The sequence below is a fragment of the Thalassophryne amazonica genome, chromosome 4 (genome assembly GCF_902500255.1).
Source record: "Thalassophryne amazonica chromosome 4, fThaAma1.1, whole genome shotgun sequence".
NCBI classification, from domain to species: domain Eukaryota; kingdom Metazoa; phylum Chordata; class Actinopteri; order Batrachoidiformes; family Batrachoididae; genus Thalassophryne; species Thalassophryne amazonica.
The window spans coordinates 28,414,654-28,427,617 of NC_047106.1; the positions used below are offsets into that span (position 1 = coordinate 28,414,654).

The following is a 12,964-nucleotide window of genomic DNA, read 5'->3' on the forward strand; positions in this document are numbered from 1 at the left end:
GTGCTTTTCCATCTGCATCAGATGCTCAAAGCACTTTACAATAATGCCTCACATTCACCTCAATGTCAGTGACTTACTCCCACCTCTGTGACTTAATAACTTCTTGTATCATGGACAGCAATGGACAATAACTTCCACAATACAGAATTATAAACATTTTTAACATAATTTTAAGAAAGAATTTGAGATCATCTCATGTTTGGTGTGCAGACCAAAGCATGGCAGAAACACACACGGTGGCTAATGATGTTTTCATGCATAAGTGAGAGGAATAAATGGAGATAATGTCATTACTGGATCTGCTTTGATGTGGAAAACATGGTTCACTCATTACTGGGCCATAGAATTTCGATGTGCAGTGACTTACTGGTTTTTAAGTTTTGTTGTTTTTTTTTTTTAAATCATTTTTATAAAACAGTGGTTTGTTTAAATGTCAGTTTTCATTGACTAAGAGGACAAAAAACAATAAGACTGATTAGACTATGATCTAGAAGGTGGGTGACAAACCTGGGAATGTTGGTGGAGGAATAAAGCAGCTCCTTGATGTCAGAGGGACTGCAGTGCCGGCTAAACACCACCTGCGGGCGCCACAGCTCATTAGTTCATCAATTCTGATACATTTTTGTGTTTTTGTTTTTTTATTTAATAATGACAAAAATATAGTGAAATGTTGCGGCTTTTTTTGTTGAGAACAGAGTCAGCTGAGATGCCAGATTATAGTTTGTAGCAGTTGCCTAGCTGTCATTAAAAAGCTCCAGCAGGACAGTGAGCCATGTAATCAAACATGGAATACTGTAAAAAAAATAACAGGGTTAGTATTCAGCTTTCCATCACTGAATGAAGTGGACTGTTCATCTTCTTCCACCCATTCATTATTACCTCTGCCACCGAAGTTGGAGGAGGTTATTTTTTTTCACCTGTTTGTGAACAGTCTGGAGCCCATAATTTTTCATATATCGTCATGAGATTTTTACTTACGATTCATATCCTAATACACAAGAACTGATTCCATTTTATTATGTAGGATGGTATGCTTGATCAATTGACAAAGTTTGATCTGGCTCTCATCTGGATTACAAATTTTGTAGCCACTGAAATGTAACATTGAAACCCTATTTAATGTATATTTTTCCATTATATTTTAATCAAATGTGCCTCAATCGCTCTCATACTTGAAAGTGAGGTGCAGACTGCCACTCACTATCACCTGACAAAGTTTGATCTGGATGTGATCCAGATTGTGTATTTTGTGGACATTTGAATTTAATATTGAAAAGCCCATTTGGTGTACATTTTGTGTTATATCTCAATCAAAAGTGCCTCAGTCACTGTCCTTTTTTTCTGTTATGGATTTATCTTCACCACCAAATGCGAATGGAGGTTATGCCTGTTTGTCTGTCCGCAAGTAATCAGTCAGAAACCAAGTGCCAAAAAGCAATGACAAATTGTGCATAGCAAAGATAACCAATGTTCTGTGAAAATTATCTGACAAAGAATTCACAAACTGAAAAAAGTTGAAAAAAACAAACAAACAAACAAACCTGAGAACACCACAAAAAACTTTGATTCAAGTGCATGAACTAAATACAGACTTCTGATATTTGATAACATCTAATTTAGCTTATGAAAAGCCACTTCTAACAGGACTTTGACCTTGAAATTTTTTTCCAAGGTAAAAAGTTTGGGGAATTAGAAACTAGTGTTGGTGGACGCTTGTGCTCTCAGAGTGCTGTGATCTAGTTTTCACATGTGAAGATGGAGATGGCTAGTAAGTAGTCATTCATTAAGCTATCCTTAGCATGCAGCTATGTTGCTCAGTTGGGCTGCTAACTGCTAGCTAGTTGTGATTTATGTTGGCCAACATAACATAAAGTTGGAATGAAGCTCATTCACATTGAATGGTGGCCAGCAGACACTTTGCAGTCCTAAAACTGTTCTGGCGAGAGATACTAGAGATTCTGTGTTTTTGCATGTAGCAGGACAGACACAATGCAGGTTACACAGAGACAACCCCATGGCCAGCCTTGAAATGGTAGTGCAGCAGCTAAGAGCATATTTAGAGCAAAATCGTGCAAATAATGATACAAGCACCAAAGTTGGCACAAATACTCCTTAGACATTACTCTTTTGAACAAACCGATTGGCCACTTGAATTTTCAATAGGCGTCCATGTAGGGGTCAATTGAAGAATTACACAGGGGTCAAAATTAAAAATGATCAAATCATATTGAAATCTACACCACATTATTTGTCTGATCATAAAGATTCCAAAAAGGTATAGTTTGGACTATCTATGACTGAATGATCAGGAGTTATGGGGTAAAAACATCAAAAATGGTGACAAAGGTCAGTGTCAGTTTATACAGGGGTCAAAAGTTAAAGTTGCTCCAATTTTGGTAAAACATGATGAAAATTATTAATTGAGTTAACAGGGTTTAAAAAGGAATAGTTTGGACCATGTATCATGCTTAGTTATCATGTTACGGGGTAACATATGTCACGTCATAGAATCCAATGGACGTTGACCCTGTTTGACCTTTACTTTGGAGACCAAACATTCAACACAATCAAAACTATTCCATTTATTAATCCTATCAGCTCAACCAATAATTTGCATCACTTTTTACCAAAATTGGAGCAACTTTAACTTTTGACCCCTGTACAAACTGAAACTGACCTTTGTCACCATTTTTGCTGTTTTTAGCTCATAACTCCTGATCATTCAGTCATAGATGGTCCAAACTATACCTTTTTGGAATCTTTACAATCAGACAAATAATGTGGTGTAGCTTTCAAAAATGATTTGAGCATTTTTAATTTTGACCCCTGTGTAATTCTTCAATTGACCCCCTACCTGGCCGCCTATTGAAAATTCAAGTGGCCAGTTGGTAATGAGTAATGTCTCATGTATTTTTCATGAGTATTTGTGCCATCTTTGGTGCTTGTATCACCATTTGCATGATTGTTTCAGTTATCTGCTGCACTATGGGTAAAGACGTGGAGAGTGGGTGACACCTTGAGTACCCTGGGCAGGGCGAATGAAGCCCAACACACAACTCCCCCCCCCCCCCCCCCCCATCTCACAAACTGAACAAGCTAAGCTAACAGGCTAACCTTGGTTTGTGCACTTATTAAATCATATTTTTGTGGATTGGGCAGTGGTTTCATCATAGGTGTCTTTGGTGTGGGCATTAAAATTTATGACCTGCTTATTTCCTCAGTAACTGTGGATTAACTGGACGTAACATCTTCAACGTTGAAAGGACGCCCAAAAAACCATGCGTCTCAGCAAACTGCACAGCAACACATAGTCCAAGGGAGGCCGAAAGGGTTGGGATCCAAGAAAGATTCTAGTAATGAAGACCATTCTCCTAAGAAAAGCGGGAGACCCAAGGGTTCCTTGAAAAAAGTACACTTGAGAAGGCTGCTGCCAGTCAAGATGATTTGGGAGAAAATGTACTAAATGATTCCAGTTTGCCCAAAAACCCAAGGGGCTGTCCGAAAGGATCCTCCATGAAACACAAGGCAGAAAGTGTTGAAAATGACAGCGGCTCTGCAATACCTCAGAAAAGGGGAAGACCAAAGGGCTGTCCCAATAAGAAACCGATGCTGCAGAGATCAATGAGCAGTGAGGAGGATTCAGGTGCTTATTCATCTGATGGAAACCTGAAGTCACAGAAAAGAGGCCGAGGTCGGCCCAGGAAGGGGGACAACACAGTGGGATCAGTGCCAGATGTGTCTCAAGGAATCTCAAAGAGAGGGAGGAGACGACCCAGAAAGAGTGGAAAGGGGGGCAGAGATCAACAAATGGTGACAGATGGTTCACAAGTTATTAAGTAGATAAACTTTTAAAAGTTTGTTCAGTCTCTTATTTGAGTAAATGGCACAAGACATTTTACATATTATACTAAACTGGTATGTAGAATTTATTGCAGAATTTTTCTGTAGTTGTAATTTAGTTTTCAGTTGTAGTTTTTGTCCATTTTAGTGTAACACAAAGTGGGTCCCTAAATTTTCAGGGAATGACTCTGAGGAAATAATAATAATAAACACCCCTGGCATCGGGGTGAATGTGAGGCATTATTGTAAAGCGCTTTGAGCGTCTGATGCAGATGGAAATGCAGGCCATTTACCATTTAACATACCAATAGCTGCTACAATGCTAACGCCATTGGCATACAAACTTAACATAAAAAATTCAGTCAACGGAAATACTAAAGCATAGACATTTATGCACAGTCAGGACAGACAGGACAGCAGCCTCTGTGCCATCAGAGCTTTGAGCTTGACTCACACAAGCTGTCACTCAAAGTGACGACACCCTGAATTATGCACAACTTTGTGGCTTAAAATGTCATAAACTAATGAATCATAAAGACACCCCCCCTCCCCTCATCAACGTACAATTGTCACGGAGACCAAAAGTGTTTTTTTTTTGTACCAGGCTGTAAAGATGTTTATTTCTGCTCGACAGAGGACATTTTAACATAGGTGTCTATGGTAATCTGTTAGCTTTTGGAGCCAGCCTCAAGTGGCTAGTCAAGGAACTGCAATTTTTTCTTCTTCCAGATGTGTGTTATGTTTGACAGCTGGAGGTTGGACTTGGTTTTACATATGAAAATGAGGGCAGTCACGTCTAAGTAGCGTTTCTTTAAGCTAGTGTTAGCAAGCTCTTCGTAAGCCGTGTTTATGCTTGAAAAATGACTGATTTTTGAATGTTTAATTGTTTGCCTCGCCTCCTTACAGTTAACAACAGATGACTCCATTCTTTGTTTTCAAATGTAGACTTTCGCTTTCTCCGTCTGTCAACTGATTTCAATGACAAACTGCACAGTTTTCAGTCTGCTTTTTTCCTGCTTGGCTTGGTGAAGCTTTTGTGTTCCTCGTACAGCACAGCCTGTGACTGTCAAACGTCCACCTGCACACAAACAGCTGGCCTTGATATAAGGCCTCAGTGTTTGAAAAGGGCAGCAGGAAGGTTATCGGATTTCATGCATTTGAGCTTTACGGAGTCACCGGGGAACGTACTGTAATGTAAGGGTTTGGTTCATGTCTGAAAAGACTCAGGTCCACAGAGAGCATTGAGAGGATAATGAGGAACTAAATGACAGCTGGAGCGTGGGATTCAAAGAGTAGTTGAATTCAGAAACGTTATCCAGTTCTGTGCGGGTGGCGCTAGGGGGCGGTGCTACAGGGCCACAGACCCTTTGCAAGTCTTGACTGATTGTGAGCGTGATTCTTCAAAGTAAGTAAATAGATTCATAAATATGACCATTTCTGACAAAATATCAACTCAAACGGGGTCAATCAACAAATATACACATTCCACGCAGTTTGCAAATCTGAAATATTGGACCTGGACCATATTGGAATTCTGCTACTGCAGAAGACTCTGGGAAGGCTGTGTGGTCCAGAAATGGAAGTACTCTACAAATTTCCAAAGGTTTGATGAATTAAAAATTTTTTTAACCCTAATCCTAACTCTTGTTGTAATCATAAGGTTGCTTTGTCTAGACCCTCATTCTGACAATGGAAACACACAGTGCCCTTCTGCTATGGATCAGCTCGTGAACTGTGCAGAATACACACACACACAAACACAATGCGCCACACCATTTTTGTCAAGGCAGAACCACATCCATTCTGGTTCAAGAACCCAATTTTGAACCATTGTCTACATTTACAACTAAATAAAAATGATGCAGAATTAAAAAACTAAAAGTGACTTAATAAATGCATGTAAGGAAGTGAGACTCTTATTAAATCTAATTCATCATACAGATTATTTACAGTATATGTGTATGTATTTACTGGCATTCAATAAAGAAAGGTAACTTGAATGATAAGATTTCTTTGAGAACTTTTTGTTCATACAAAACTCCACTAGTTTTAGAAATGTTGACAATTTTACTCTTATTTGAAAATGTGGGAAAAATATTTCCTGGTACTTCCTACGTGTACTGTACGAAACAAAATGTGATATTAACTTAATCTAGTTAAGTCAATCTGACTGACAAAATGTGGCTGTTTAAATGGGAAAAACAAATAATTAAAAAATTGCTCCAATTAATTGTATATTATGTTTCCTGTAACAAATCAATGACTCCAATCTAGCAAAACAAAACAAAAAAAATTATTGTAAACCCCCCACTGTTTGTGTACTCTGGCAAAATATTTTCTTTTGGGATGAATAAAGTTGATCTATGGCTTTATACATACATACATACGGACATATATATATATATATATATATATATATATATATATATATATATATATACATACAGATAGATAGATACACACACACATGCTTATATATGTCATTTATGCTGGGTTATTATTATTAATAGTAGTGTACCCACATTTATGGTGCTCTGTCTTGAAGTCAGCAGGTGCATCAGACAAATATTCATCCTGAGGCCAAGGGCTAGGCACTCTTCAGCAGACATGTGTCACTGCCAGCTCGCTACTTGAAGCACTCACCAGTTCAGCAAGTGTTTCATTTATCTGCTTCACTGAACCCTAAATGTACAACTCCAATTCCAATGAAGTTGGGACATTGTGTAAAATGTAAATAAAAACAGAATACAATGATTTGCAAATCCTCTTCAACCTAGATTCAACTGAATACACCACAAAGACAAGAGTACTGTTCAAACTGATAGACTTTTTTGTTTTTGTGCAAATATTTGTTCATTTTGAAATGGATGCCTGCAACACATTTCAAAAAAGTTAGGGACGGGGCAACAAAAGACTGGGAAAGTTGATGAATGCTCAAAGAACACCTAATTGGAAACACGCAAGTGTCATGATTGGGTATAAAAGGAGCATCCCCAAAAGGATCAACCATTCACAAGCAAAGATGTGGCGAGGATCGCCACTTTGTGAACAACTACAACTGCATGAAAAAATAGTCCAACAGTTTAAGAACAATGTTTCTCAACATTCAATTGCAAGGAATTTAGGGATTCCATCATCTACAGTCCATAATATAATCAGAAGATTCAGAGAATCTGGAGAACTTTCTACACGTAAGCGGCAAGTCTGAAAACCAACATTGAATGCCCGTGACCTTCGATCCCTCAGGTGGCACTGCATTAAAAACCAACATCATTTTGTAAAGGATCTTATCGCATGGGCTCAGGAACACTTCAGAAAACCATTGTCAGTTAACACAGTTCATCGCTACATCTACAAGTTCAAGTTAAAACTCTACCATGCAAAGCGAAAGCCATACAACAACAACACCCAGAAACGGTGCCGCCTTCTCTGGGCCTGAGCTCATTTGAAATGGACAGAAGTGGAAAAGTGTGCTGTGGTCTGATGAGTCCACATTTCAAATTGTTTTTGGAAATCATGGATGTCGTGTCCTCCGGACAAAAGAGGAAAAAGACCATCCAGACTGTTACCAGTGCAAAGTTCAAAAGCCAGCATCTGTGATGGTATGAGGGTGTGTTAGTGCCCATGGCATGGGCAACTTATACATCTGTGATGGCACCATCAATGCTGAAAGGTACATCCAGGTTTTGGAGCAACACATGCTGCCATCCAATCAACGTCTTTTTCAGGGACGTCCCTGCTTATTTCAGCAACACAATGCCAAGACACATTCTGCACGTGTTACAACAGTGTGGCTTCGTAGTAAAAGAGTGCGGGTACTAGACTGGCCTGCCTGCAGTCCAGACCTGTCGCCCATTGAAAATGTGTCACGCATTATGAAGCACAAAATATGACAACGGAGACCCCGGACTGTTGAACAACTGAAGTTATACATCAAGCAAGAATGGGAAAGAATTCTGCCTACAAAGCTTCAACAATTAGTGTCCTCAGTTCCCAAATGCTTATTGAGTGTAATTAGAAGGAAAGGGGATGTAACACAGTGGTAAACATACCACTGTCCCAGCTTTTTTGAAACGTGTTACAGGCATCCATTTCAAAATGAGCAAATATTTGCACAAAAACAATAAAGTTTATCAGTTTGAACATTATAAATCTTTTCTTTGTGGTGTATTCAATTGAATATAGGTTGAAGAGGATTTGCAAATCATTGTATTCTGTTTTTATTTCCATTGGGGTTGTACCTGCCACAGATTTTCAAATCATCTCAAATTGGTTGAAGCGTTAATGAAAAGACTGAAAACAATCATTTGATGTTCGCTTTCATTTCACATCGTCTGTGTAATTAATGTTTGATGTCATCATTACTTCTTGTCCTTTGATGATACGTGAAATGTTCCATCCTTCAGAGCGGTTTGCAGAAATTATGTCAGTGCCACATGTTGAACTACATCACAGTCCTCAGATCCACAAAGGAAAATTGCAGCTTAACTGTTAATTAGGTTGTTTAATTGCAGCTATTCGGGTTATTTAAAGATGTTTATCACAATTATTGCCTTATCACATTCTGATTAGCAGGTTAAAATTCCTAAAATAAATGAAACTTCAGTGGAGGAGGCACCTGTGATAATTGTGGCATCTTATGAATGTCCTTGAATAAATGACAGCCTTAATTTAGATGTGATTACATACAGGTTTTTAATGAATTGAAGACAGCACTGACATCATAGGAAATAATTTTAATTTTCAAATGTTGACACAGTGTGTCTTTATTTATTCATTTATTTATTTGCACTACATATAAATGTAGTTTTATGGAGTTAATGTGTGTACAAGATTGCCATTGTGATATTGTTTTAATTTTAAGGTTTTTTTTAACCATAGTTAACCAAGTTGCACCTGTTAAAAAAAATGTCCCTTGAAGAGGTAAAACTCATATATATGTTGCGCCGGAGTATAAGTCACACTGACGTATAAATCACACCTTTTTTCTGCTTTATCAGCTCTTTAATGTGGGATTTTTATACATTGTGGAAGTGTACTTTTATTATTGACATTTATTCTTTTCTTATGTTTATTTTGTTTACTTTGATTCTTGTGAAAGTCCTATATAAATAGTCATTATAGATATTTTTTGTTAAAAACAAACGCGTGATATTTCTGTATACAAGTCACACCGGAGTATGTCGCAGGGCATCGCAAACTAGTAACAAACAACCAAAAATAGCGCACTTGTACTCCGGAAAATATGATACATGCACCAGTGGTCTTGTTGGCCAACAGCCAACAGACCGAGGCTTTGAAAATGAAAGAAACTGACGAGCTCATTTCATCCTACTTGCAACTTTAAATCAGAAACATGTCGAGAGAGATGGAGAGAGAATGAAGAAGTGCCTGCTTGATCAAATCCTTTCTAAAGGGTTGTGTGGACTTGGTTTCAGATTGTGTTCCATCCACTACTCTGGAGTTGATGCGAGTCAGATTCATGTGGTTATGTAGGCTTCACGTTTACGTGTGCTCCCGTGTACCTGTGCAGTGGAGCCAGCGAGATTTGTGAATCTGACATGGGCTGGAACATTACTGCTCCATCCCACTTAGTTGGATTGTTTATTAGATTAGAATTAGTGGCGTCTACTTCACTAACCATGTCCAGTTTTAGATATGTCGGAGCCTCTGTGAAACCTAAACATGATAACAAAATGGGCTAGCTTGCAAACCCTCACATTTCATAGTCTGAGTAAAGTTTTTAATTTGCATAACAGTTACCTTATTTATATTTATGATGCCGGTCAGTGCTCGATTCTGTAGTGTGTCGTGTTCCCTTTCAGCTTCACTGTGAGCACATGAGTGCATGCTAAGAAATTTTGACTGCAGTTTGAAACCTCAACACCAGATGTCACTGAAAATTTCGTTATGCTGTTTTAAAGTTTAGAATGTACCCACTGTTAAACAGTCAGAAAGTAACCATTTATTTCTGGGATTTGTTACATTTCTGTGTGGAAAAAAGTCCTTCTCATGGATTTGATTCACCAATGAGCATATGTGACCATTTTCCTTGCCATGTTCTTTTGTGACTACATTCTCATAAAATCCTTTGTGTGCAGGTATGACTGTGTGATTTGAGTTTTAGATCATAATTGTGAAACAATCAGAAAATAACATTTGCTTCTTTGATTTTGTGTATTCCTGTGTGGTCTTCTCTGTCTTTCTTACTGACAGCCACACCTGCTCCTAATCCATCATCAATCCAGCAGCCACCAACTTATCCAGCAGGTGGCAGACACATCAATGTTTTATTACTTATGCAAACCAGTGGTGCCTTTTTCAAATGAGCTGGTGCATTAAAGCTCATCACTTTTGATAGAGTTTGACATCATAAAGTGTCCTTTTAAATTGGCGAGTTCCAAGATGATTTATCTGTCTGTCTGTTCACTCACTGTATTTTCGAGAGTCTGTTAATAAATTGATCACTTGGACTTGGTTAATATTTTAATCACAGTGCTATATGGTATGAAGTGGAGTTAACATTCATATGGTTTTAACATAAAATTGAAGGGTCAATAAAACAATACTTTCAAAAACAAAATAAAAACCCAGAATGAATGAATGAATGAATAAATGAACAAATAAACAAACAAATAAATAACAGTAAAAAAAAATTGGATGGCAACAAACTGCATGAATTTAACTAAGTTCACTTTAACTTCTTAGCTATACTTCATTTATTTTGTCTGCTCTGATTATGGGGGGGGGGGGGGGGGGGGGGGTTAGTGGTTAGCATGGTTGCCTGACAGCAAGAAGGTCCTGGGATCGATTCCCACCTGGTCCTTTCAGTGCGGAGTTTGCATGTTCTTTGTTATATTTATAGTTTGCATGTTCTCCCCGTGTTCATGTGGGTTCCCTCCAGGTGCTCCGGCTTCCATCCATGTCCAAAGACATGAGTGCCAGTTTGCACCTCACTATCACAAATGAGAGTGATTGAGGCACTTTTGATTGAGATATAATGCAAAATGTACATCAGATGGGCTTTTCAATATTAAATTCAGTGTCTACAAAATCCACAATCTGGATCAGATCTCAATCAAACTTTGTCAGGTGATACTGAGTGCCAGTCCACACCTCACTTTCAAATATGAGCATGATTGGGGCACGTTTGATAAAGATATAATGTAAAATATACATGAAATGGGGTTTTCAATGTTAAATTTAAATGGCCACAAAATCTGTAATCTGGATCAGATCCAGATCAAACTTTGTCAATCGATAAAGGATACCATCCTACATAATGCTCTCAAATATGAAAGACATTTGATCTTTTTTGACAGAGTTTTGAATTGTTGAAAATCTGTTCCATGTTAAAGATAGGGATTTTTACGATTTTCAAAGATTTTTCCTGACTTTGCTCTTTGACCTATGACCTTAGAAAACTGAATGACTTGCCCATTAGGATATGAATCTTCAGTAAAATTTCATGATGATATTTATGAAAAACATTGTGGGCTCCAGGCTGTTCAAAAACAAACAGACAAACATAACCTCCAATGGAGGTAAAAAAGTGATAATGGGCTGGAAATATAATGTCAAAGGGCTGAAAACTCAGATTCGGGGGCGATGTTTTATGTTTGAAAGATTATGAATGATCCTCCATATAGCTTTAGCTGTAATTCTAAATGTCCCCCTGTAAACGCACTCACCTTTTGCACTTTCCCATCCACATCCAAGTAAATGCTTTTGGGAGTGTAGGAAGAGGAGCTGGAGCCCATGATGACCTCCGTCTCCTGTCTTACACACTGTGAGTAGCAACTCAGCCGGCGCCTTCTTCCCACGATCCACTGTGCAAACAAACGAGTGTCAAACGCAGATTTTCAGTGCCATCACGAATGTATGTTGCAAATAAAAGACATTTTAAAAATGAGATAGAGTATCTGCAACAAGGGAGTATATTCACCTAAAACTGAAAAGTTCAAGACATAAATTAACTGAATGTCTTTCTCGGGGGATAAATAAATGAAAGAATTAAAACAAAAAATTCAGAGGGAGGAAAACATTAATAATATTGGCTACAATATGAGCGTGCATACACGTTTTTTTGTTGGTATTAATAAGAAACAGCAAAAGACAGTGTTTAGGTTGCAAGTAAAACAGCAAAATAATTCTTGCAAAGTACACGGGAATCAAACTCACAGTGTCAGCGATGCAGCCTTCTCAGTGACCGCTGAAGATAAAGTCCCAGATGCTGAAGATGCAACGACAGACAGAGAGAGAGAGAGAGAAAATGAGGGAGTGAGAGGGGTAAGGAGAACCAGCACTCGTACTTGTTGCCAGGGGACGGTTACTGTGGTGAAGAGAAAAGCAGCCAAATGTCTTAAGTGGTTTTAACAAGCAGTCGTCACAGACACGTTTGTCTGGAGAGACGTGAGGTTTATCAAATCCTGAACGTCTCAATCTGATTTTGTCATAACTTTGTTCTGTTGTAAAGACCACTAAGTATTGATCTAAAAGGCTTTCCGTACACAAACCTATTACAGGAAAATGAAATTATTTTATCGTGTCCAACTGTGAGGGTCCTAATTTTAGTCACATACAAAACTGAGAGACTTCTGCAGTCTGACAGACTTAAATTTCACACTATAATTTGAGAAACATTTGTTTGTTTGCTGATTTGTTTGACTACGCCTATGATTTTCTTGGGTCACTTTCCACCAAACTTGCGACATGCATGAAGCTTGATTGCAGAAATGCCCTTAAAGGGTTACTTTGACAAAAGTCAAGGATCATATATGAATAGAATCTAAAGGTCAAAATTTTGGTTCATATGCATTTTTGTTCTCTCTTTCTCTCAGGCCCAATATGTGGATGAAGGTCAACCCCGTAATTTCCCTTAAAGGGCTTGTTTTGGCAAATTTTAAGGCCTTTGAATTAGTGGCCAAGTTTTTCATGTTGATTTGCACCAAACATGGTGCACGTAGGAGGTGGATTCTGGAAACACTTAGGTGACATCATATTTATTAAAGGCTAATCATTGGGGTGAAGGTAATTGGGGTCAAAGGTCAAAAGTGAAGTTGTTTTTTCCCACAATGATTTGCTCCAAACTTGGCACACACATGGAGATCTGTTCTTTAATTGC

At 38.2% G+C, this 12,964-nt stretch overlaps 1 protein-coding gene across 1 annotated transcript in view; it reads right to left on the minus strand.

Annotated features, from left to right (window-relative positions):
• pde9al (phosphodiesterase 9A like) overlaps positions 1 to 12,127 on the minus strand; it is a 75,613-nt gene extending 63,486 nt beyond the window's left edge. The window contains exons 1-3 of the mRNA XM_034169304.1: positions 12,022 to 12,127; positions 11,532 to 11,669; positions 508 to 578 (exon numbers count right to left, since the gene is read on the minus strand). Coding sequence (XP_034025195.1) covers positions 508 to 578; positions 11,532 to 11,600 — 140 coding nt within the window. The 5' untranslated portion in view covers positions 11,601 to 11,669; positions 12,022 to 12,127. The remainder of the gene's footprint in view (positions 1 to 507; positions 579 to 11,531; positions 11,670 to 12,021) is intronic.
• Between the last annotated feature and the right edge of the window lie 837 nt (positions 12,128 to 12,964).